This window comes from Marmota flaviventris, chromosome 2 (assembly GCF_047511675.1).
Source record: "Marmota flaviventris isolate mMarFla1 chromosome 2, mMarFla1.hap1, whole genome shotgun sequence".
Classification (NCBI taxonomy): Eukaryota; Metazoa; Chordata; class Mammalia; order Rodentia; family Sciuridae; genus Marmota; species Marmota flaviventris.
Genome location: NC_092499.1, coordinates 164,748,022 through 164,774,180, shown reverse-complemented (window position 1 = coordinate 164,774,180; position 26,159 = coordinate 164,748,022). Strand labels below are relative to the sequence as shown.

General features: G+C 36.7%; 1 protein-coding gene and 1 non-coding gene across 2 annotated transcripts in view; both read right to left on the bottom strand.

Annotated features, from left to right (window-relative positions):
* Sel1l2 (SEL1L2 adaptor subunit of SYVN1 ubiquitin ligase) overlaps nt 1–26,159 on the bottom strand; it is a 49,934-nt gene that overhangs the window by 12,931 nt on the left and 10,844 nt on the right. The window contains exons 3-14 of the mRNA XM_027921145.3: nt 23,168–23,221; nt 22,657–22,716; nt 22,492–22,573; nt 21,023–21,177; nt 20,327–20,383; nt 13,110–13,178; nt 11,990–12,067; nt 6,839–6,901; nt 6,202–6,289; nt 3,951–4,099; nt 2,593–2,758; nt 2,412–2,486 (exon numbers count right to left, since the gene is read on the bottom strand). Of these exons, the coding sequence (XP_027776946.2) occupies nt 2,412–2,486; nt 2,593–2,758; nt 3,951–4,099; nt 6,202–6,289; nt 6,839–6,901; nt 11,990–12,067; nt 13,110–13,178; nt 20,327–20,383; nt 21,023–21,177; nt 22,492–22,573; nt 22,657–22,716; nt 23,168–23,221 (1,096 nt within the window). The remainder of the gene's footprint in view (nt 1–2,411; nt 2,487–2,592; nt 2,759–3,950; nt 4,100–6,201; nt 6,290–6,838; nt 6,902–11,989; nt 12,068–13,109; nt 13,179–20,326; nt 20,384–21,022; nt 21,178–22,491; nt 22,574–22,656; nt 22,717–23,167; nt 23,222–26,159) is intronic.
* Nucleotides 8,730–8,833, bottom strand: LOC114081045 (small nucleolar RNA U13). Its single transcript, XR_003580704.2, has one exon. It is a non-coding gene; the product is annotated as a small nucleolar RNA U13 (small nucleolar RNA).

Genomic DNA, 26,159 nt, shown 5'->3' with positions numbered 1-26,159 from the left:
ACCCCAATAGTAACCTATCCCATCTCCATGCTTTTATATCCTTCACAATACATATCTTTGTTATCATATTTGTTTCCTAGTTTATTTTCTTTCTCCCTCATGAGGGCAGTAACTCTATGAAGGCAAAACTAAAGTTATCTCAGAACCTGGAATGGTATAAATTTTCATGGAACGAATGAGTAGAAATGGTAGAAAATGTTTTAGAAAATGCTTTCCTCAGGGGTTAAGTAATTTAGGATATTGCTCTCCAACAAACACGAATATGTCAAGGAGAAAAGAGCCACATTTTCAGAAATGCTCTCAGTCTTTTGAAGACCACGGTAGGAATGACTCCTAAATGGGGTGGGGTCCTTATTTCTATTCTCCAGAAGAACATTAACTAAAAAGATGAGGGAAAACGCACCTTTGACATTCATCTCAGCTGCAGCAATCCTTTGCATAGTCAGTCTAGGCTTACTCAGAAAAAAGAGGAAGTCGCCTTTATGGTATAGTCTGAGGTGTTTCATTAAGTGATCCAGGAGTCCTTTCAAAATTTCTCCCCATTTTCCTTTGGGGGTATAAATTTCGTTTAATCTTGTATAATCCCATTAAAATGTAAATATCTTTAAGAGAGCCAACTTTAGTTCTCTCAGAGTCCAGCTAATGTTATAAAATTTCTTAAAAGTGACAAAGACATGAGTTATCAGGGTTTGCTCGCCATATGCTTCAAAATGTATAGGCAACTGGGAGTAAGTCCTTTTGGGAATGGTACCAGGAAAGAATCCTAGAAAGGCCTGGAGAGGTAGGAGGTCCATAGAAGCCTAAAGAGAAATGCACTCCATCTCTAATTTTGTCCCAAACTGCCCTTCTTTGTTATAACCACAAAGGGTGCAGACTCTCCTGTGCATTTTCAAGCTCCAAGCAGGATCCCAGAAGTCTGAGATTGCAAGGCAGTGAACAAACTGATTCTCAGAGGATTCAGCTCCACCTTAATGAGCAGGACCTACCAGGGGCATGTGGTGATTCTGACAGGCTCCTGGGGGGATCTGTTGACAGTAGAGGGATTTCTATTTTGGTTTCACAGTTACAAGGTGGTGACTGAGTCCTGATGGCTCAGTGCCCTCTTCACATGAAACAACTGCTAAAAGAAGCACCACTAGTGACTAATTGGAAAATTTCATTATTAGATTTCCTAACCCCCAAGTGAGACACTCACAGCCACATCTTCAGGGACATTTAATGCCTGACCTCTCTGTGACACATAATTCATTTTAGAGGCCTGACTTTTTTATACTGGGGAATTTGTTTAATATTAATGTCCCCTCATTTTCAGTATCTCTCTTCCTTGGTCCAATTCACACCATTTCCTATCTTGGAATAAACCTGCATTTGTTGCAACTGAACTGATTTGCCATGGCTGAGAGGTTGCTAGTGTTGTTTTCCCACTCTAAATAAGGTCTTTATTGCATTTTAGAAAGCAAAGGCTTTTTAAGAAAGGGAATTTCTCTCTAAAATTGCACTGATGGCTTGCTGCTGTGCTACTGGCTCAACTAGATCTGAAAAGGCACAACTGTGACTTTTTCCTCTGCCTCATATTAGCATCAGCTGAGAATCATTTTTTATCCTATTCATTTCCTGTTAAAAGGGATGATTTGGTCTTAGCATGATAGGATTTTAAGAAATTTAATTGGAAGCAAAATTGCTCTCTATTGTAAGAGTTCTCCCCATATCTAAATGCCAATTGTGACAGCTTTATAATATTGCTCTAGTTTTAATAGTATAATTTTAGGAAAAAAATGCCACAGTGATGCAAATGCCTCCTGTCAAGGCTTTTCCCACCAATAGTATTTTATATTCTTTACTACATGGAAAACCAATAAGTGGGAGGGACATGAGAATTCCAGATAAGGGAAAAGGATTTTCCCACTCGTTTCTGCTTTTTTTGTTTGCTTGTTTGGTTTTTGGTTCAAATGTGTTAATGGTTATAGTAAATATCTGAGTTTTATCGTAATCATCAATGTGATATTTTAGAAGAGAAATCAAATGAGTCTCAGATACATGACTAATTTTGCCTACAAACTCACAAAGGCATAGGTCACATCCCTGATTAGTCCAGTAAACAACTCGGCAAATGAGTGACTGAAGCCAGACTAAGAAAAATGTTTTCTTGAGTAAAATTATCATGTTTCAAACAACTGCTCTGGTGCCATGGAGACAGAGCTATAAAAAAAAATAATTCCTAGGGTTTGCAAAACCAAGGGACTTTGAGAATAATGAAGAAAATAAATTCCTGAAAATGACCTCTAACATCAGTATAGTTCAAATGTCACCTACTTGATAGTCTGCATGCCCAAAAACATTGCTGAAGCAAATCAGATGAATAATAGTGGACAGGGAGAAGGTATTTTCTTATTTTTATCTAGGTTTTATACCTTGAATGGCAGCTCGATTCCATAGAAGAAGTGCCATTGGATACATCTTCTCTTTTTCAAGAATTTTAGCCTTTTCTAGAAAAAAAAAAAAAGACATTCCATTAAGAAGGCTTAAAATGCCTCTGTAGTAAAGTCATACATGCATATGTATGATTAGAGAATTTTAACTTATCTTTCTTACTAGATTCCAAAATGAATGCTGAGTTGCTTTGAGCTACTTCATACCCCATTTCTGCAAGCAGTGCATACTGAACAAGAGAAGAATCTATATCACCATCCTTATAGGCAAAGTAAGCTGTCAGGAATTTCTCAGCCCAGTGGCCTAGTTCACAGACACCTTTATAAAGCTGTATGTGGGAAAAGAAATCAAGCAGACTAGTTAGCCAGTATATTTCATCCCAGGAAAATGATAATGAAATTTGTGTTCAGCTTCCACTGGCTGATCAGGCAAGAATTTTAAGCCTGATGCATGGTTTTTGCAAATTATTTAGAGTGAAGAGTTAATACTTTTTACAGGCACAAAAAATTACAAGTGTGTGTGTGTGTGTGTGTGTGTTGGTTTTTTGTTTTTGTTTTTTTGTCTTGAGAGAAACTTCCTCAAGCTTACTTTAAATTTGCATAATAAACTTTCCTGGCAGGAGGCTATTTGGCAGGACAAGAATGTACTGAGTTCAGGGTTGTTTGTTTGTTTGTTCTTTAAAGGGCCTTTGTGGGTACTGCTGCTCTGCTTGGGCAAGTTACAAGGCCACAGCTGAAGTGAAAAGGAGAGAATGAAGGGAATACAGTGCCTCAGGGTATAGGTGACATAACTGCGAGGGAGGTGTGCAAAGCTCTACAGGGACAAATGTCAATGTAGCTGAATAGCCCTTATGTAACCAAAAGAGGTTAGCCATACATAATTCATTAGGAAGTTGGCAAAGGAGCAAATCTAAAGATAGATTATTAGCTGGCAGCTTTTGAAATGAGTTTCAGAGGGACCAGATTGCAACATGGAGGTATTTATACTGTTGCAGCAGACATATTTAATAAATCAATGAAGGGCAATAGGTCCTAAAAGCATTCTTTTGAAAAGTCCATTACTGGCTCAGGCTTAAATAATCCACTTTCTCAATTGTCATCCAAATCATCAAACACCTAAGGACCTGGCTTTCTGGGAAAAAATGGGCTACATTTTCTAGGATAAATCAAGCCTTTCGTTTCCCAAGTAGCAATTCCCAATCCCACTAGAAGTGCCAAATTACCCTGGTGATTTGATTGAAGGCTGAAACAGAACTCCTTAACTAAATTCTGAGGCGAGCTCTGAACGTGATGAAAAGCCAAATGCAAAAGAGGAGAGATCATTTCTCTTTCTCCCTTTCCCAATCCAAGTTACATCACTGTTTTTTCTCTCTGGCAAATGTCAGTGTTCACAATGTCAATGCGAAGAAAAGAGGTAATTCCCATAAAAATAAAAAGCGCCCACAATTTAAGGACAGTATCCCCTCTCCAGTATCCCTGTGTGCGAAATGATAAGAACTTGAAAAACAGACCAGTATTTACCTCCACGGCAGTTCTGCAGGATCTTAATACTCCTGTTCCTGTTGCATACATCTCAGCAAGATAATAAATGGCAAGGGGCTGCCCGCTCTGGGATGCCAAGTAAAAATATTTGAAGGCAAGTTTGTAATCCTTCCATACTCCAGAGCCAGCTGAAAATTAAAACTGTTTTGAGATATTCCCTATTTGTTTTTTTTTTTTTTTTTTTACATTATAATCTATGACTATAATAGTCATAGTGATACCTGCTAGCTTAAATAGGCTGGGAAAAGCCAATCAAAAGTCAAATCCACTCTTGGGGGGTGGGGAGCTGATTTAAGATGCAAGAATTTAGAAATGAGTGAACTTGACTTATCAGAAAACTAAGAAAAAGAAGTTTAATCTCATTAAAATATTTCCTCAATATGGTATAACTCATTAATGAGAAGGAGACCAAGTGGTGGTCTCTAAGGAACGGGAGTTTCACCATGATCTACTCACCATCCCTGTCATCTTTCCATGCCAGGATACCATGGTAGCTTACCCAGCCACAATCATGGAGCATAGAGAAGGAAATCCCCAGCTCCAGGAAACCCATCTCTGACCCAACTCATGGTTGGAGCAAGGAGAGGCATTTGGTACTGAAGCAAATGAATCAGAAGATTCCCAGCATTAGAAAATCTTGTCCAGACTCTCCTATTACTCCTCTTTTTGAGTTAGACACACCTGGCATTTTACTTGCAAAAGCTTTCCCTAAATGGTCCTTAAACTTCCTCCCAGCTCTAACATTTCTTGGCCTTTAGAGGCAATGCCATGTAGTGATTAAAAGTAAAAGCTTTGGAGGCACATTGCTTGAATCCTAGCTCCACTAACTGTGTGGTCCTGGACAACATGTCCAACTCAGTTTGTTCATCTATAAACAATGTGCTATGCCCCCCACACCACTACCTGGTGTGTTGAGAGGATTAAACGAGTGAAAGCATAAAAAGATTTAATATACATTAGGATTACTATTACTCTTTCCCTGGGAGCTTTAGGAATGACAGATCCTGACCTGAGGACTTCGAATGAACTACAAGAAAAGTCCTCAATGCTCTCCCCAATATAGTGCAACAAAAAGAGCCTTTCTGTGAGCTACTTTGGAAAATGTCAGCTGACCTCTTGACCATATTTGACATTTATGATATGGTCAGCTGCATTCTGGTACACCTCTGATATGAAGGACTTGGTGGGGATATGTTCAATTCTCTTAGTATATGTCCTGACCACTCTTTCAGCCTCCAGAGAGATTATTACAAACACTCTACCCCAACCTCTCTACCTCTTTTTTCAGAAGACAATTTTTTACCTAGGAAATTATTGAGGAAAACTTCATATTGTCCTTCCTCACTTGCCTCTCTCCCCATCCTCCTGCCCCATATTTACATTGCACCATCCTTTCCTCCCTCCTTCCAGTCTTCAAGGATGAGAAATCCTACTTCTCTATCAAGGTTAATGAGGTGTCCACTGACATGGGCCCAATCAGATCCTAATATCATTAACTTTTCCAGAAACTTTTTTCATCAATTATAATTATGTTTAGGTCTCTCATGCAAAAACAACTTGCTCTTGGTTCTCGTTCCCTTTGTTCTGTAATTCCATTTCTCTTTTACTTTAAAGATGCACTTTTGATAAGAACATTTTAATTCATGTATTTCCTCACCTTCCATTCACACTCTAACCCATTGTCATCTGGCTTCCACCCCAAACAGTCTAATATTCTCACCAAGATTCTCCATATTGCCGCTCATTCATTTACTCTCTATGGAAAGCTCTGCCTCTTTGGCTTTTTTTTAGATCATTTTTCCCCCTGTCCCTCTGACCATACTGTTTTATTCTTCCTGATGATCTCTCTTCCTCTGCCTAGCCTTTAAAAATGACTTGGAGGATCACCGGATTTCTGACCAGACCTCACTGTGCTTTTCTCCATACTCTCTTTTCCCTTTGTGGTCTCAGATACTTTTAACTCACACCTATTTTGTTGATGCCTCCTAAATCTTTCTCTTCAATTTCAACTTTTCTCGTGAGTTTCATACTTTTGGATATGTGCATTGGCTAACACAAGAACCTCAAATTGATGCCTTTTCTTCAGTCTTCCTCAAATCCCTCTTCAAATTGCTGCCTGACTGTTCCTTCTAAACCACTCACACCAACCATTTGGTTTTTGTTGTAAAAGAAGCAGACTTGCTAATGCATATGTCATTCTAAATAAAGCAGCTGTATTTGTAGTACCTACAGTAGTACATGAAGCCTAACTGGAACTGTGCATTGGGCCATCCTTTTTCTGCAGCTTTCTGAAAGTATTTAAGTGCTTCGGCATAATTCTGCAAGATAATTACACTCTATTACTCAAAGCTATATGTATAACTCCATGGTAACAATTGCCTTCCACTTTTTAAAAGAGTGCCATATGGGCTAATTAAAATAGCATCAGAAATGTAATACATTTTATTTTATTATTACATTAGATTCTATTAGGAAATAATTATCTCATTTTCAGTGTAAATTACGTATTTTTCTACATTGTCAGTAGGTTTCCTTAGATGTCAGGAGAAGGTCACTCAAAAGACATGTTAAACTAAGATGACAAATTTCTCTATCAATAAAATCCTCAGGAGACAGATATTTCTAAGGCTATTTAGAATCTATGATTCTAAGATATAATTAAAGTTGCTATTTTTGTCACAAGCTTATTCTCCTACGTCTTTTTGGCAAAGATTCTACTGAATTATTTTTTTTCTCTATTATCAAATATAATAATTTGATGAACCAGGTAATAGAGACTAATTCCCATAAATTAATGAATTACCATGAATTTTACCTTATAAATTGCTAGAAATATGTTGAAAATATAATGAAATTATTTAACTTACCACAGGAACTCCTTTTCCATAAAAGTAAAGGAGACCAAGTCCATGAAGACCAATTGCATTGCCCTAGAAGAGTTACAAAAATCTAAGTAAAATCCCAGAAGAATTCATGATAAGGAAAATTACTGCAAAGTCATTTAAAATGTTTGAAATGTACCCAGTAAGAGATTAATCAAGGCAGGTTAATCAGGCAGCTGGCAACGTATTCTGACCCTCTCTAGTTTGTCTTTTATACCTTCATAACCCCCTCTGACAAGAAAATAAGAGGGAAAAGAATGTCAAATCCTCACTCCATTCTTTCATCCAATGCTCATTTAGTATTTGTTATGTGTGTGATTCCATAATAGGCATTGAGCAGAAGAAGTAAGAGGTTAAAAATGAATGAACTGTGATCCCTGCCTTGAGGACTTACAGACTTGTGGATTCTGAGCCATATCAGAGGGACGGGTCAGATTTCTAAAAGTCATGTCAAATGTGCTAACTTCTAAAGTGAAATCAATTGAGAGAGTTGTGCTCACCTAGAAGAAGGACATTCAAATGCCTGGAGAGGCTAGGAATTGAAGAGGATTGAATTGTCAGGGTGAAGACATTTGAGTTGGATCTTGAAGGACATACAGGAGCTTTCCAAAAAGGGAAAGTGTATCCAGACAGTTCTTTCCTACTTTGGTCAAAGGAGGTTGCCATAAATAGCCAAATAACATTTTAGAGACTCTGTGGATTTAAATCCAGCCACTACAGATAGTGAAGCATTGTTGGTATATGTTCCTTCATTCAAATTTGACAGCTCATAGTGTCAAACAATGTTTTCTTTTCCACTTGATGCTAAATTAATTACCATTTATTTTCTGATTAATGTCTCTGAGTACATTTAGCACATTTAGTACTAGAAGACAGTGTTCCACAAGCAAGTGTTCAAATATATTGGTATTTAGCATATCAATCCCAGGGGAAGAGTAAACCTTGAAAGTGACTTCCTCAACTAGAAAACTCGCATTTTCTTTCTATCTCCCCTCATGTGCTTCACTCTCAGGTAACTGTGTAAGGAGCCATGGCTTTGCCCCCTGGCTTGCTTTCAGCATATCTATATGTTTGTTTGGCAGGTTTATGATATTTCCTCAGGAACTTAAGTTCTAATAGAAAGCTTTCTGAATTTATTCTTACCATCTAAATTTGGTTATTATGGATCCAAACAGAGTGTTCTTTCCATTTCAAAACTGTTTCAAGAATCCAAACTTTGGGCCTATGCATGTAATCAAAGGACCCAGTATTATAAGAGTTCTTAAGGATAATCCATCTGTATTTAAAATAAATGGCATCTCCGTTCTCTTCTTCCCTTTTCTCTCCTGACCATGTCTACCTGTGACTTATCTCTAGGAATCATGGGTTATGCTATTTAAGGAGTATTAAGACTTTATATGATGGGTTTGGCAAAGTCTAGTGAGCCTATCTTCTTCTAATTAACTTCATTTAGATGTTGAGAAAAATGGAAGGGAAGGGGATGAAAATGAGAGAAGGTTAAAAAAAAGGGAAAGAAGAAGAAGAAAGTTAGAATAGCTGGAACAAATATTTTTCTTCTTTAGGAGAGTCCCTGGGAAACTGAGGCTCTTTGGACTACTCATCACCTGTTTAATGCCCAGAGTGCTTGTTTAGAATATTCAGGTCAAGGGTAGCCAATTTAGGTATCTGCAGGAGCCATTCTGGTAATGTAAGAAGTATATTAAGCCAGGAGAGAATGGTGGAGTCCAATGCAAACCAGAGTGTGCCTCCCCTGTCCAAAAACAACAGCAGCTACTCGACCACTCTGATCCAGCCAGTCACACAAAATGGCACTCCTATACAGTCACTCTTGCCATTTTCCAAGAAAATCTGAATGTCCAAATCAATTCTTTTCTCACATCTGATGAGTAATATGCTGGCATCATAACAAATTTTGAGGAAGGCCCATCTCACACAGTAGTGTGAACACTCAATCATCATGCTTATGAATCACAAAAGAATCTCAGTGTTCAAATTTCAATGTGAAATTTATTTGTTTTTCAAACTCCTTCTGGGCCAAATAAAACATATGTGCAGCTAAGCCACCAGAATATACAACTTCCACATTAGCGCTTAGGTTAACTGACAGGAACCTAGGGAGAAGATAGTTCTTTATTAGACAGATATTTAATGAACCCTGGCTATGTCCTTGTTGAGTTGAGGAGATATGGCCTTCGGACAGGAGGACAGAAGCCAGAAGATAGAAAGCTGCAGAATCCCAGCAGTAGAGAATGATTGTGGGGTGAATTAAGAAGGGAAAGATGATGTGAGTCAGCAGGGGTGAGGAGGCTTTCTAAAGAGAAAGAGGATTGAGCTCTATAGGATCTGGAATGGGGGAATCTGGCAAGGGAGTAGGTATGACAAAAGTATGGATATGGGGTTGGGCTGGATATGTTCAGAAGTGTAAGAAGAGTCTAAGGCATATGATCCCATACAGGCTTACTGTCCTATAATTTTTAGATTTTAAATTGTTTTCTACATACATTGTTTTTGTTTTTTAACATTAGTGTTTAAAGTAAATTAGACCAAAGTGGGTATAAAGTCTGTAACTTTGTGTCCTGGTACTGATATTACTTTCAAAACAAAATTAAGTAGTAGTATGTTTTTTTAAAGTAGTAAAAGGAAAATATGCATGAGAAATCTAACAGATTGTTCACACAGTGACCAAGGAGTATGTGTCTGTATCCACCCAGTGTCATTAAGAATAATTACCTTAAGTACAATTTTATATTTCTTTCATAAAAAAGGAAGCTCAGGTTTTGAATGGGGTGGCACAAATCACTGCTAGTTACAAAGCCCTGAATAATTAGGGAACTGACTTAATCTACATACCCAGCTTCCCAGCATTATTCCTTTGGACTGACAAATCAGCATTATTTGCCAGTTTATAGGAGATCTTCCTCAGTTACCTTTTTTTTCTGTCTGCTGTCCCTTGTCCTTCTAATGTAATGGTACTCCAGATGACTGTCTTGCTGAGCAACAATTTCATATAAATTACAAGGGAGAGGAGCAGAGTACTAGCTTTCCCAGTAATTTACACTACAAGAGCAGCAGCTAGAGGTGCTAGTCATGTATAAATAGGCTCCTAAGCAGCGTGTAGGCTTTTAAAAACTGAGAACGGTTGAAAATACTCCTCAATTTGAAGACATCTTTATTGCCAGTGTTGCACTACAAAATTCTAAGACAAATAAATGATTCCTACTGTGTGGTGGATAGAAAGTTTATAAAGGCCATTTGCCAAAATTAGGTTGATGGTTGTTGGGATGAGGACATTCTTTAGGTATTAAAGGGTCAGAATCATTAACTAATTTTTTACTTGACCAATAACAGCTTCCTGGTGCTAAGTACCAGGACAAAGGTTTTGATAGCAAGCGATGTATATCACAGTCATCACTCAGTATGAAGCAGTTTGGTTCCAGGACCCCCAGAAATACCAAGATCCACAGGTGCTCAAGTCCATTATGTAAAATGACATAGTAATTGTGTATAACCTATGTACCTTCTCCTCTATACTTTAAATCACCTCTAAATTATTTTTAATATATTTCTTTTAGTTGTTGATGGAACTTTACTTTTATTTATGTATATGTGGTGCTGATAATCGAACCCAGTGTCTCACACACGCCAGGCAAGCGCTCTTCCACTGAGCTACAACTCCAGCCCTTTAAATTATTTTTAATATCATGCTATATAAATAGGTGCTGCACTGTATTATTTAAGGAATGACAAGAAAAAATAAGTCTGTACAAGTTCATTCAATATAAATGCAATTTGTTATGGTTCGGGCATAAGGTGTCCCCCAAAAACTCCTGTTAATGCAGGAATATTCAGAAGTGAAGTGATTAGATTATGCGAGCTGTAAACTAATCAATAAGTCCATACTAATTTGAATGGACTGACTGGGTGGTAACTGTAGGCAGGTAGGGCTAGGCTGGAGTAGGTGGGTTACTGGGGGAGTGCCCTGGAAGGGTTCATTTCCCTTATGGCCTCTTCCCCTCTTTCTGCTTTCTGACCCCCATCATGAGCTGAGCAGTTTTCCTCCACTGGGCCCTTCCCCCATGTTGGGCTGCCTCACCTTGGGCCCAGAGCAATGCAGTCAGCCATCTATGAGCTGAGACCTCTGATCTGTGAGCCCCAAATTTTCCACCTCTAAGTTGTTCTTGTTAGATATTTTGGTCATAGGAATGTAAAAGCTAACTAAAACACAGTTTTGTTTTGTTTTGATACATGGTTGTTGGAATCCATGGGTATACAACCTGGTATACACAGGGCCAACTGTTACATCATTTCTGTATTCCCTCATAGTTCCAATCCATTCTACCTTGGTTATATTTCTAAGTTCAGTCTACCTAACTGGTCTCAAACCTCAAAAGATAATAACTGATTCACAGCACTTACTATGTGCCAAGAGCACTGCTTTAAGTATTTTGATACGAGGTGTGTGTGTACGCATGCGCTCACGTGTACGCGCACGCAAGTCTTAAATTCTGATGACAATGTTATCCAGAAAATTTTTTTATTTGCTATTTTTGGCATAGTGAGGCACAAAAAGTTTAAATAGGTTAGTCACAGTCACAAAGTAGGTTGCAGGGCTGACATTCAAGTCAGGAATTCTGTCTCCATTACCATATTCTTGATCTCCTTGCCCTGACCACCTTCCTGACAACCTTCTTCCTGGGCCAGGAAGAGCTCTGGCTATTGGGTGAGATATGACAGGAGAAAACTGGATATTCCCTGGTTTTCTTCATCCTGAACTTACTGCAGTTATTGACTGAGCTACCCCTTCCTCTCTCTCCATCTTTTTCATTTCCTGTTCTTGAGCTAGAAAGCATCACCTACTACAGAGAGGAAAAGAAAGCAGAACTTTTGTTTGGGTTTTTGCTAGCCCCAAGGAGGGCAGCACAAGTCACTCTCCTTTTTGTTTACCAATAAGACAAATGGTGTCTTCCCCACACAACCCATCTTTTATTATCAAACCCACTCATTTCTCTAAGACACAAAGCTTCCAGGCCCATTATCTGGGCTTGGGACTTCAAAGTCACCTCTTGGGCATCAGTCTATATACTAACAAAAGCCAATTAAATTTTATGTGTTCATAGCAGTAATTTGAGGACCTACCTTACTGGCTGCCATGGAAAAGTATTTAAAGGCAGTAGCATTATTTTGAGGTGCAGCAGCATTCCCCTCTAAGTACATCTAGGAAAAAAGTAGAAGAGGGTGTAAAAAACAAAAGAATTTCAGGGTGATATAAATATTTTTGAACTAAATAAAGTTAATGATTGCACAACATTGTGAATATAGTAAATACTACTGAATTGTACACTTTGAAAGTTAATTTTAAGCTAATTGAATTTTGCCTTAATTTAAAACATAAAACAAAAAAGACTAAAGATACCATCTACTACATATATTCCAAAGTGACCTTGCCCAAGGGCAAAAAAAATGGACCTTATTTGTGTTTTCTCATGTTTCTTGCATCTTAATTACTGTAAGTAGCCTTTCTGGAAACAGGGCACTTATCCCCTTGGTTACTAATGCAAATTGGCTGCAGGGAGCCAAGGGCATCACTGGGGAGGTGGGAGGGAGTGGTCTTTGAAGAGGGAGAACACTTCTCTCTAGAAAAATCCTCTACAAAGCCTGCTCGGCAGTCATAGGGGACTCCCAGCAGAGGTGGCATAAGGATAGACTTTGGTTAGTGCAGAACTGGGTCTCATTTCAAGGGTGGGAGAAACCTGATAGGGCTGAGGCTGGGAATGTTCCTAGTCTCAGAGGAACCCCAAGCCAGCTTCATTTTCAAGGCTATTCCTGCTGCCTCAGATAAAGGTGGATGGAGCTTCCTCCCAACCTGTCAACTCAAGAAAACCACCCTCACGTTGCATCTGAATAGCCCTCAGCTGCTTCCATGAAAGAGGTGGCAGTTCTGTCACCCTACACTAAGTTCATTTAACTGGTACCATTCATTTCTTAGGCTGCTTGCTTGTTTGTTTTTTCAGTGCTCCGGATCAAATCCAGGGCTTATGAATGCTGGGTAAGCTCTCTATCACTGAGCTACACCTTGAAGTCTCTTTTAAATTTTTTCTTGAGACAAGTTCTCCCAAGTTGCTCAGTCTGGTCTCGAACTTGTGATTCTCCTGCCTCAGTTTCCCAAGTAGCTGGAATCACTGGTGGGTGCCACCAGACCTGGCCATTTCTTAGATTTTTAAGAAATGAAAAATATCGACCAACTTGAAACATGTACCTTTCCTATAAATGCCATGGCATTTGCACTCCCGGCCTTTGCTGCCTTTAAGAAGTAGTATAATGCTTTCTGGAGAGAAAAGGAACAGTATTATTTCCAGTCACAAATAAATCTTACGCAGTGTCCTTTTGAACCATGCTTTATTTATTCAATATGCATTCAAAAATATCTAAAATGGCCACTTTTTTTCAGGGCACGATTCCAAGTGCTATTTCAGGCATAAACAGGAGAGGGAGAATATATATCTCAGAATATATATATGAGAATATTTATATACATACATATATATATATATATTCTGAAGAGTGGGAGATATATCACATATATATGTATGATTATATATATTTATCTCACATATATAATTTTAGAAGCTGAAGATTCATTTCTCACATTTGGGAAGGCATGATAGGCATGTGGCTTGTAAGGAAGAGATAAATCCCAGTTATAGAGCTAAATAGTTCATTATTTTTAAAAATATAGGCGTTTATGTTAACACTGTGTACTTATTTTATAAGACAGTTTGTACTACAGTTAGCAGAATCCTAATGTTTTTAAGATAAAATAAAACCAGACATACCTGGCTGCCTGCTGAGACTAGGTCTTTCTGCAGAGATAAGCTTCAAGGCAATCTCTTCTAAATCAAATTAAAGGGGGCGAGCAAAGCCTCTGATTTTTGTCTAGGTCATGACATTCAATGAAACACTCAGTCTAGAACACACAGGGCTGCACTTGTCCCTTGCTACCACATTCTCTAGGCCTCGTCCTGACCTCCTAGAAAATCCTTTCAGAAGAAACCACATGAAGTAATAAAAGAGATCAGCCCTAGGAATGAGACATAAAAACACTTTCCAAAGTGACTTATTAGGACACAATTCTTCTGTTCTTTGACAGGTCTTGACTGGGTTGATGTGTAAGAATGTTCCTTCCCAAAAAGAAGAAAATGTTTGAGGAAGAAATGCAGGCAATTTTTTTTTTTTTTTTTTTTGGTACTGGGGATTGAACTCAAGGGTACTCAACCACTGAACCACATCCCCAGCCCTATTTTGTATTTTATTAAGAGACAGGGTCTCAGTGAGTTGCTTAGTGCCTCGAAGTTGCTGAGGCTGAGCCTCCCAAGCCGCTGGGATTACAGTCGTGTGCCAGTGCGCCTAGCCAGGCAGAACTTTATACAAAAACTTGCTCTAGACACGTTGCCAACTTATTTGAGAGCCACACCCTTGTTACTAAAATCAGTCTGCTTTGTGGACATACATACAAATGCCACTTTTGCTGAATCTCATTGTATCATGGATCCATTCATCCATCCATTTCCATTTATACATCTTCATTTATACTTTTTCAAAAACTTGATTGAAATCTGATATATGCATGGTGGTATGTTATGGATTATAGGTGATTCATATATCAATGTAAGGACCATGTTTTCTCCCTGACAATGATGCTGAGAAGAAAAAAAATATGTTAATAGCAATACAGGTGTAGGTGATAGATGAGATCAAAGGAATGCCATAAAGAATTAGAAGGGTGTAGAGTAACAGATAATAGAAATTATACCTAATTTTCTAATATGGGTTTACAAACCATTTCTTTCCTGATCTTTACAATATGAAGCAGGTTATTAATATCTGATACTATTTTATGGCACCTAGAATCATGTGGCTAGTACTGGAGTCCCATAACCTGCCTGAATAAAATTCCCATTATTTGGCACCCTGCCTCTATGGTATAAAGCAATAAAGCAAAAATGATTAAGTTGGAGATGAGTCACCAATACAGAGGTCATTACAGGCTAGGGAAATGTCAGGGGCCAGGGAATGGTGATAGGAACCAAGCTGTGTCCGTAAAATAGAATAGTAGGAAAATGGAAAGAGTAGGGAAATTTTTAAAAGTAGGAAATAAAAATAGCATAGCTGAAATAGAACATCCAAATCTAAAAGTTGTAAAAGTTAGAAGGGGCCATATTTAGCCTTGAATACCAGGCTTTTATTTTATTTGGCAAAATGCAGAAGTTATTGGAAATTTGTGAGCATTAGGGAATTGTAAAGCTAAAACATTTGTTATAATCCAAGTGTCAATTGGATGGGAGAAAGTTATAGTAATGTATGATTTGCCAAATTAGAGAATATTAATATAAAAAAGATACTTCTTATGACTATCTCTATGGGCCAGACCTGAATATGTCCCCAGATAAGTGCATAATTTATTCAAGTCCCATTATCTCCATGTTTTGGTTTCCTCATTTAGATTCTGCTCCTCTGTACTCTCAGGGCACCCTGCCCTGTCTCTACCATGACATTCATCTACTGATTTAATGTCTTTGTCTCACTGAATGTTGGATCCTCCATACTTAGCATAGTGTCTGCAATATGTTAAGCACTCAGAAAATATTTTAAGAGTGAGTGAATGAATAAATGTTTATGAATCTCTAAAACGAAGGAGCTGGACTTTAATCTTGATGGGTCCTTCCAGCTCAAGTATTATGAGGCAGTGAAATTGTTTTCAAAGTCCATTTTAGTAATTTGGCTCTCAATTGTCTCAATTGAACTCTCAATAGAGAGTTCTAAAAAAAGTTTCATTCTGGGAAAACAGATTTGAACTTCTAAAAGAAAATACTATAGTCCCCAGAAGCAAATAAAACTGGGATTTCCTCCACCCTTCAATATTGTGTTCCTAGAAAGATCAAAAGTTGAATTTTTCTCATATACTGCTCCACTGTCATGGCTTTCTTGGAATTTCAATTATCTGTTCTTTTAAAATTTACTTGCCCTTAAAGGTGTTACTTCCATTATGTAAAAATGTACTAGATACCATGTCAAAGTTCCATGCAAGCAATTTTGATGGGTATATATGTGCCAATATGAGTTCTTGATCTTAAAAGAGTTTAGATCAGGTATTTTGTATCCATCCATCCATCCATCCATCCATCCATCCTTCACAAATTTACTGAACACCTATCATCATGTTTTAGTAATTCTAAGTTATACCTCTCCCCCTATCTCATTTTAATCAGGACACTTCTACCAATAGCATATTATAATTTATTTTGGCAGTTTTTTCTTTCTCAGTAGAACATAAAATAATGGTGTGTCTTACAATTGATGGTATCTTAGATTGAAAGATAATAAATTCTTAGGTGGGCTGGGGATGTGGCTCAAGCGGTAGTGCGCTCGCCTGGCATGCACCGGGCGCTGGGTTCGATCCTCAGCACCACATACAAATAAAATAAAGATGTTGTGTCCACCGAAAACTAAAAAATAAATATTAAAAATTCTCTCTCTTTAAAATAAATAAATAAATAAATAATTTGGTTGAAAGATAATTATGTTAAGTGATGTTTTAGTATTTGAACTCATGTCTTGATGTATTTATTTTATTGGTGCATTATAATTATACATAAGATTTATTATATCATAGTTGTACATGCACATAATATAATTAGATTAATCTCATTCTTCAGCATCTTCCTTTTCCCTTTCCTCCTTCCTCCCCTGATTCACTTGCTCTATTCCACTGATCTCCCATCTATTATTTTTACGGTTTTGTTTTGTTTTTTTGGAGTTTTTTTTTTTTTTTGTAGTGGGGATTGAAATCAGGGCACTCGACCACTAAGCCACATCCCCAGCCCTATTTTATATTTTATTTAGAGACAAGGTCTCACTGAGTTGCTTAGCACCTCGCTTTCGCTAAAGCTGGCTTTGAATTCTTGATCCTTCCACCTCCTGAGCTGTTGGGATTACAGGCATGTGCCATTGCACCTGGCTTTTTATTGTTATTTTAATTGATGTGTTATAATTAAGTCAGTCTATCTATCTATCTATCTATGATTCATTGTAGTATATTCATATAGAGACATTGTATAATTTGGTACTTTTCATATCCCAGTACTTCCCAATGCATTCCCTTCTTCCCTTTAAGACTCATGTCTTTAAAAAAAATGAGTATGATTTTTCATTTGCTCTAAGAAAATCCATAGTTTAATCAGTTTATAACATTTCCCCTAGAAAGAAGTGACAAGAAAATGTATTTTTCTAAAAACATTTTGAACACTTCTTTTATCCCAACCTCTGTAAATCATCCTGAAATGGGATGATATTAGCTTTTTTTTTTTTTTAAGTGAATGGCAGGGTAAATAAAACATTTGTCCTTAAATATTTGATATTATTCCTTTGCCAGGTTTAATTTAATTATGCTTTATCTTCTTTAATAATATGCAATCAAAAACCCTGATTTTCTAATCCAATTCATCTGAACTTGTGGATCCATTTGCATTTAGGAATGCAAATGACATTAAAATTTATGTGTAGAAAAATTAAAGATAATGTAATCAAGAATTTCATATACAATACTTTCCAATAACTAAGAATTTGGTCAGGAGAAGGGTAAAAATGTTGCCTATGTTGACCACTCATAAGAGAGGTTTATTTAACCAAAGTGAGAAAAGTCGGGGAAAGGCAAGGTAATTATTTCCAGGTATTTTGATACTGACTAAGCAGTAAACTTGGGCTTTGCACTTACAAAGAGCCTTTAACTAATAATTTCTTTGGTGTACTAAAACAGCATACTGACTCAAATGGTGGTTTGCAGGTGAAAAGGAACATATAATGTTTAGCATTTAAGCATCTTAAGTGCAGCAGGCACTATTCTAAGGACATAGTAAAAAAGACAAGAACGTTTATTGCATTGTGGGGACATAGATAATAATAAAAATCAGTACAACTCAAGGAGTTATTTGTGTTATCAGGAAAATTAACAACTGTGGTAAGATAAGTGATAGAAAAATAGGTCAATCAAAATTTTCTCTGAGGAGATAAAACTTGAGAATGAGAATCCTGGCATAGTTAAAAGCTGCCTTTCAGAAATGAGGTTTATACTTTTATCTTCCCTCTCCCTTATGATTCTCCCCTGCCCCTCCAAGTTGATTCTGGTGCCACTAAATTATGGGAACTTTGAAAACTGACAACAATACTTTGCTACTCTGCCCTCTAAGAGAAGTCCACTTCCCTGTCCCTTCAATCTTGCTCAGATGAGTTCTCATCTGAGGTGTCAGGAGACTTTTGCTCTTGGTTTTTTAGAAATTTTGACTGCCATGTAAAAAGCTAGGATCAGAGGGCTGGAGAAAGAAACCACTTGAAGAGAGGCTCTAGCCAATCTAGGTATAACAGATAAAACCAATATAAACCAGGTACCTCCGGCTAATACTCTAGCTAACTACAGATACATGAGCAAGTTCAGCTAAGATTAGCCAAGCCTGGCCCAGACCAGTATTGTTAAACCAAGCATAGCCAAAATCATTGGCCTCTCCAGATCATGAATTAAGTAAATGACTGTTGTTTTAAGCCACCTAATTTTGGAGTGGTTTTTTTTTTTTTTCATGCAGATTAAGATAACTGATACATAAACCTCTCAGTCTTAAGGTTTGAGATTTTAACTGGAGCCTCCTATCAAGTTCAGATTTATTAGGTTGAGGAAAGAAGAAAAGACCAGCCTGAGTTGACCCAGAGAGTGACAGCCTGAGCCACTAGAATAGTTCTTGAATATAATTTGCCTTCTTGGGATGTCTGAATTGGAAGCAAGAAGCCCAACCCAAGATAAAGGAATCTTTGAGATCATGTTATTCCTTCTTGCTTTGTAAACAGAGAAACAGATGATAGAGGATTCCTTTTGGGGGGCTTAGGTCATAAGGATATAAAGTTTAACAGGAAGAGCATAGGTTTGGAATGCTTAAGGTCTGAGTTCAAATTCTGCATAAACAACCTTACATTCCAGCTGTGAGCCTTGAAGCAATTGTCTCTACAGCTTCAGGTCCTCATTTGTAAAACATATAAGACATCCTCTGTGAAAAAGCCTTACTAAGTGCCTGGTGATGACCAGCTGCTGGGCTGTTGCCACTACAGCCCTGGAATCCTTCAGTGCTGGCCCTGGGCTTATACTTCACTCTCACCTGAGGTGGCTTCAGCTCGCATCTGGATGTTCATGGTGGGTTAGGGTTGACTGGAAGTACATAACTTTATAGGGTTTATTGTGCTGTATAAAATTGGTGTGGCATCCTTATGGTTGAGGTATGGGTGACTTGACACCCACAATTCATGTTTTTGGAAAATGAGAAACTCTTCCCAGTTATGCATCCTGTGATTAACATGAGAAACTCATTGCAGGTTGGAATCTGATATTGGAGTAATATTATGAATTCAGAACTTTCCATCTAAGAAGCTAAAAGCTTATTTATGATTAGAATTTTAGAAATCTGAAAACCTTCAATTGAACTATCTTGGAATTTAAATGCTAATTTAAATTGCTATGTATTGTATCACATTTTATGAAATTAAATTTGATATTTACCTGATGCTTATTGTACCTTATATAAAATACAAAATATAGTATCAAAGACATTCATAAAATACCAATATAAAGTGAAATGGAAAATAATAACAGATCCTTTTTATGTAACAGCCTTATAAAGGAGTAATTTTCATCACTTAGCCATTGAGATTATGTTGAATAGTTTGTGTTCCTTTGAGACAATGAGTGCATAGCTCCCATAAAAATGACAAGGGCTACAAAATCATCTTTTCAAAAGAATTCCAATTATTTTCCTAGATCTTTGATATGATTAGGGCTTTGAAACCGCAATCATAATACAGACAAAAACTTCTCCTGTACTCTGGCATCTTACTGAGGATGATCCTGTGCAGGTCAAGTTTATTTGCTTTTCTTTTTCTTCCTCTACTCTAAATTTGAGTGGTTAATTAATCCTCTAACCTCATTAGGATAAGGTAAGTTTATGCAAAATGATTTAAAGGAGTTTTGCAAATTTACAGATGTTTAACATATTTTTAATTATATTAAAAGCAGTGAGTCCTCGGATTAAACCAAAGAGGGATGAGTGTGGTCCTCAGGCTTTTCAGCAGGAACTTCCCTGGTGGACTTTCTGCAGAATTGCTAACCATAGTCCAACAGTTCTGTTGTAGCATGGATACCTCCCCAAATGCTCCTCAGAAGTTCCTACCCCTTTGTACTTCAAAGCAGCTAGGAAAACACTCCCTGTGGTGAACTTTGTTCTTCCACAGAAGCTAGCAAGCAGATCTGACTAAGGAAAGAGCAGGGGTGCTTTCCTTAGCAATTCTTCCACCTTTCTTTCTTCCCCTTTGACTGTTGCACCAGCCTCCTTCATCACTATCCTCCCCACCCCATATGACTGAATTTTGAGATTGACTTACATAGTAATCCTGATCTAGACCTTTCCTCCCAATTAGATGTAATTGTCCAAGAGATACCTAGGAATAATGAATTTTAAAAATGATTTAGCAGTAATATTAATTTAGATAAAAGAAAACATTGGTGATTTTACTACAGCATGTTGATTCAGTTTGATGCAGTAGACATGTTTTGAAAGAAGCAGGGAAACATTCCAGACTCTATCTTATACTGGGTAATTGGTTGCTCTTGGGCATATGGCTTCCTCAGTGGCAGGAAGCCTGGTAGCTGGTGTACATCAATGCCCAGACACATGAACCTAGGTTCCTTTATTCTTGGCTCGCAAAGGTCACACAAATGCTGTTCCATTCCCAGAGACAGAATGCTCCTGGATCCTTGTAGGAATTCATTTGTATTAAAACCAACATTGGATGGTGCTTTTTTTTTTCTTCTATAATTAAAATCTAGGGTTTTTTAAAAAAGAATTTTTTCAGAAAGAAATGAAAAAATTTTTTGCTATTACTATGGCAACTAGCTCTTCAATAGACCAAAAGAACTTCAAATGACAGGAGACAAAATAGGAGTAGGGCAAAGAGGGGAGGGTGTCTCTTTCCATTCCCATTCAGGATGGGGCACTGTTAACCCCCCTAGCACTCAGAGGAAACCAAGTCCCTCTCATTTGCATGTTCTAAGAATTCAGTCTCATCTGTATACATTACTTGTATCTGAACATCTCCTCTTTCTGCCAAAAATTTATAGTATTGGTATATGTCCCAATCCAATATCTCACTGTTAGAACTCAGATTTTCAGGTCTCTCAGTTAGTCTCACTTTTTCCACTGGAATACCTTCACTTTTTTCCAAATTGTCAGCAACTGTGAATAGAAACAAGCCAGAGAACAGCTAGAAAACTCAGGCTGCAAGAGATAACAGTCAACTTAGAAGAAACAGTGTTAGGTTTATACTGCTTAAATTGTACAGAAATCTGATCTTTTGACAGAAAGGAAAGATTCATGGGAAACAAAAATTTGCTGAATTTTATTTGGTTCAGAGAAATGTGAAAGAAACCTAGTTTTTCTTTGCAACCCTGTAAATATTGTTAACATATATCAGATGCTCCTGAATATGTTGGCCAAGGGTGAGTGATCAAGCAAGAGATTTTAGAAGCAAACAACTGACCCCATCTATAACTCTGATATTTCTAGGACTGAAATATAGAAATAATAACTTCTCCTTAATTATTTCTTACAGATAGTCTGAAAATAATATAAATGTGTTTGAATACACCTAACAAATTGTGCAGTTCAAAATATATACACGAGATTCCCATTTTATTAAGCATATGAAATGATCTTGTTATACACAGCATCTTGAATTTAAAAAGAGTTTTTTTCTCTTTCTTTTCTCAGATCCCAATATTGCCAAAGGTATATATTTAGATGTCATTCTGATTACAGAAATCAACCAAATGGACTTCACATTATTCACTTCTTGGAAGACTTATATTTAAAAAACTCTATTATGTAAGCAACTTCAGTGATGTTGCAAGATGAAATGTCCCAAACAACTTTCAAAGTGATTCTAGAAACACAGCCTCATGTTCTATATTTTTTTCTTTTTGTAGACAAAAGGGCAATAGAATAATGAGTACCTGAATTGTTCTCAAGTGCAGTGATAGATATCTCTAATGTATGCATCTTACATTCATTTCATTAAGAACTTTTAACAAGCCATTTCATATTTTACATGTTAGATTTAGGGGAACTGCTTAATATTTATTAGTGCTACACTCAAATTCTTGGTTTAAGAAATGAATATCACAAGAACAAGACAAAAATATTTGGGGATTTATGTACTAACAAAAATAAAAGAGAAGCACAATCATTTAAACTTTTTGAAAAATATTAAGGGAACAGAAACTCCATACTGTATTACATGAATTGCATTATAGCAGATGTTAAAAGCATAGGTCTTTAATATTTTCATATGTTTATGTCAACTGGTATTTATTTATTAATTTAACTTTAATTCCTTGGCAAGTATGATTTGGTTTGTCGTTCGTTTTTTTGTAGTGTTGGATACTGAACACAGGCTTTTGCACAAGCTAGGCAAACACTCTATGAACCACTGAGCTACACCCCCCAGTCCCAAGTCTGTTTATCTTAAAATAAATTATTAAAATTACTCACTATAATCTGCCACTTTCTTGTAATGATTTAGGGCAACTTCACAATTCTGTAGAACATTGATTCCTGACAAATATCTGTACCCCTAAAACACAAGCATGTATATTCTTAATTAATGCTATTTTTATAATATACCTACTTTGGCCCGAGAATATTTCATTTACAAACCAAAATCATCTGGGACATCATGCTTCCTCCAGCACTTCCAAAAGTATAATATATAAGAGCCTAAAAATAAATAAATTAAATAAAGTAAAAAATAAATAAATAAAATAAAAATATATTAGTTTTCTAAATTTGAAATTCAAACAAACCATTGCTTTTTTACTTCTACCCATAATGAACCTTGAGCCATTTCAAAATAAATTCCAATTTTTCACTCTGTTTTATTGAGATGGTTACCATCTTTGGGGAGTTATCAGGCTGAGGAGTCTGTGAAAAGGGCAGTACATATGATATTTCATCACCCCCAAATCCCTATAAAGTAGATATTACCTACCTACATGGAAGAACCAAAAATATAAGACTTTAAGAAATTTATGGTAGAAGAATGCTTAATTTCTGTTGAGTGGTGCTTCCAACCATCACAGTAGAGTGAGCCCCTTTATTTAAAGAATAGATTCTATTCAATGCCTCTTTTAAAGAAATCAGTTTTGCTTTAGAAAAAAAATAACTTTACCTTGGCTTGATCATATTCCATTCCTATTCCATAAGAAGACAAAAATCCTAATGCCTAAAGTGAAAAAGGAAAAAAATGAAATTCAACGAATCAATTTATTTCACAATTCCATCTATATTGATAAGGCACACTTAAAACACCTGCTCCATAAGAGCATAAGTTGTAATATTTTTTTTCTTATGCCATAACAAAGTGTAAGACTGTAAGATTTTGGAAAAGGTCACAGTAGTGAGAGGATTGTAAAATATATGTGAATATAAGTTAATTCTTACTGTACTTTAGAAAAGATCATGATAATCAAACCAGTGGTCTTGCCCTGTGCAGTAGCACATACCTATAATCCAGCAGCTTGGGCAGCTGAAGCAGGAGGATCACAGGTTCAGAGCCAACCTCAGCAACTTGGCAAGACTCTGAGCAACTTAGCAAGACCCTGCCTCAAAATAAAATATAAAAGCCGGCACAGTGGCACACGCTTGTAATCCCAGCAGTTCAGTTCAGGAGGCTGAGACAGGAGAATCATGAGTTCAAAGCCAGCCTCTGCAAAGGTGAGGAACTAAGTAACTCAGTGAGACCCTGTCTCTATTAAATAAAGACAAAATAGAGTTGGGGATGTGGGTCAGTGGTCAAGTGCCCCTGAGTTCAATCTCCAGTACCAAAAAATAAAATAAAATATAAAAAAGGGCTGGTGAGGGGCTGGAGCTGGGGCTCAGCAGTAGCGCACTTGCCTGGTGTGAGTGAGGCACTGGCTTTGATTCCCAGCACTACTTGTAAATAAATAAAATAAAAGTCTATCAGCAACTAAAAAAATACATATTTTTTCAAATATTTTTTATAGATATATGGACCTTATTTTACTCATCTATTTATATGTGGTGCTGAGAATTGAACCCAGTGCCTCACACATGCTACAAGTGCTCTACACTGAGCCACAGCCTCAGCCCCTAAAAAAAATATTTTAAAAAAAGGGGCTGGGATGTGGCTCAGTGGTTAAGTGCCCCTGGGTTCAATCTCTGGTACTGTGGGAAAATAAAACCACAGCAGTGGTCTTTATGTGTTTTTCTTTCCTGGAAATAAGGTTTTTTTTTCTTTCAGTATTTTAAAAATTGAATTTGGATATTTATAATTCATATTTTTAAAATAAAATGTGATTGATATAAAATATTAAAACAGTAAGAAGCATATTGATTAAAAAGTGAAAGTCCAATCACAGAGCAAAATGGAAGAATAGGAAGCCCCAGATTGCGTCCCACAAGAGACACATAATATATGATTCAAAAGCCTTTCTGAGAACTTCAGAACCCAGTTAAGAAGTCATCAGGATGGAGCACTAAACTGAGCAGGGATCTGTAAGTCTAGGATAGATGGTTTCCAACTTATGATGATCTAGCCTATGTATGATTTTTCAGCTTTACACTGGTATAAAGCAATATACATTCAATAAAAGCTATACTTCAAATTTTGAATTTTGGCCCTTTCCTTGGCTAGTAATATAGGACATAATACTTCTCTTGGTATGCTGGACTGAACAGTAGCAGTGAGCTACACCTCCCAGTCGGTCATGTGATCATGGAGGTAAACAACCAATCTTCTATGAATACTGTGTTTCTGACCTATGATGTTGGCAGGTGATGTGTATTAAATGCGTTTTCAACTTACGGTGGATTTATTGGGATGTACTATCTCTCAAATTCATTTCTTCCAGTACCTTTCTGCTGTGAGCTACCTGGACTAGTACAAATCTCCAGGCTTGTTCTCCTATCCATTCTTCAACTATCACTTACTATAACCACTTTCCATCTACCATTATCAAGCCCACATTTATATTTTTTCATCCAAGTTCTTGAGAATGTCATGTAAGACTTTGTTAAATGTCTAAAATCAAGATGCATCAAGGTCTAATAAATCAATCAAGTAAAAAAATGAGCAATTTCTTAAACTTTTTACTGCAATTTCTAGGATAAAGAAATTTGTTACTTTTTAAATTAGGAAATTGACTGAGAGTTCACTTTCCAAAAGGATAATAGCTCTAATATGTATGAATCATTTATATAAATATGCTGAAAATTAAAAATATCTTCTATGATTTTGCAAATTCCTCTTTAGTCTTAAAAATTCTCTTTTTAGGAAAGTTAATCATAAAGGCTATTACAAATGGCAAGCATCTGAAATCCTTTTACTCCTTTAACCCTTGCAATATATGTTTTAAAATGGCTAAATTGGTTCTTTTTAAGGACATCTCTAGCCAATATTAGATTTTTAAAATTTTCTTGCAACTCTTTTTTATTTTGTTCAATTTAGAATCTCATTCAGTTATTCAGAAACTTTGACAGTAAACAAATATTCTGACCTTTATATAAGAAAATGAAGGTACAGTTCTATTCAGTAAGCTTGTATTTTAAGATACTTTCACCAATAGTGTATCTTTTTGTGCATAGCCTATCACACAATTTGGTCTGATCCCCCTGGGAAAATATGTGACCTCATGAAGTTGTAAAGAGGGATTGTGTGGAGTTACAATTCCACTGTGACTGGGGAGGGGAGTGTTCCTCTGTATAAAGCTCACTCTAAAAAATAGGGTTTAAAACCATAATAACCAAACCTTGGTTATACTTACTCTTCAATAGAAAAATAACACTGAATGATTTTGAACTAATTCTATGAAGGACTCAACTTTCATTTCATTTTATTTTTTTATGTTGCTTAAAGCATGCCAGAGAACTAGAGGAAATCAAAAGATGTGAACTGTAAAGTAGTAAAATATACTGCTCATTGTCAGCATTATCCTAGTTCTCTACACTTGGGGATTGTTACCTCACAACTTCACAATCACCAGTTTTTAGTATTCAGTAATTCAGAGATAAGGGTGAGATGAAATAAGATGGATTGTTGAATGATTAAATCTTAATCCAGTAGAGAGAAAGGTCTGAGTCGAAAGGGAAGTTACAAAATAGTGATGACAGCAAGGACACTTGCAGTGGTTTTAAAAGGTCAA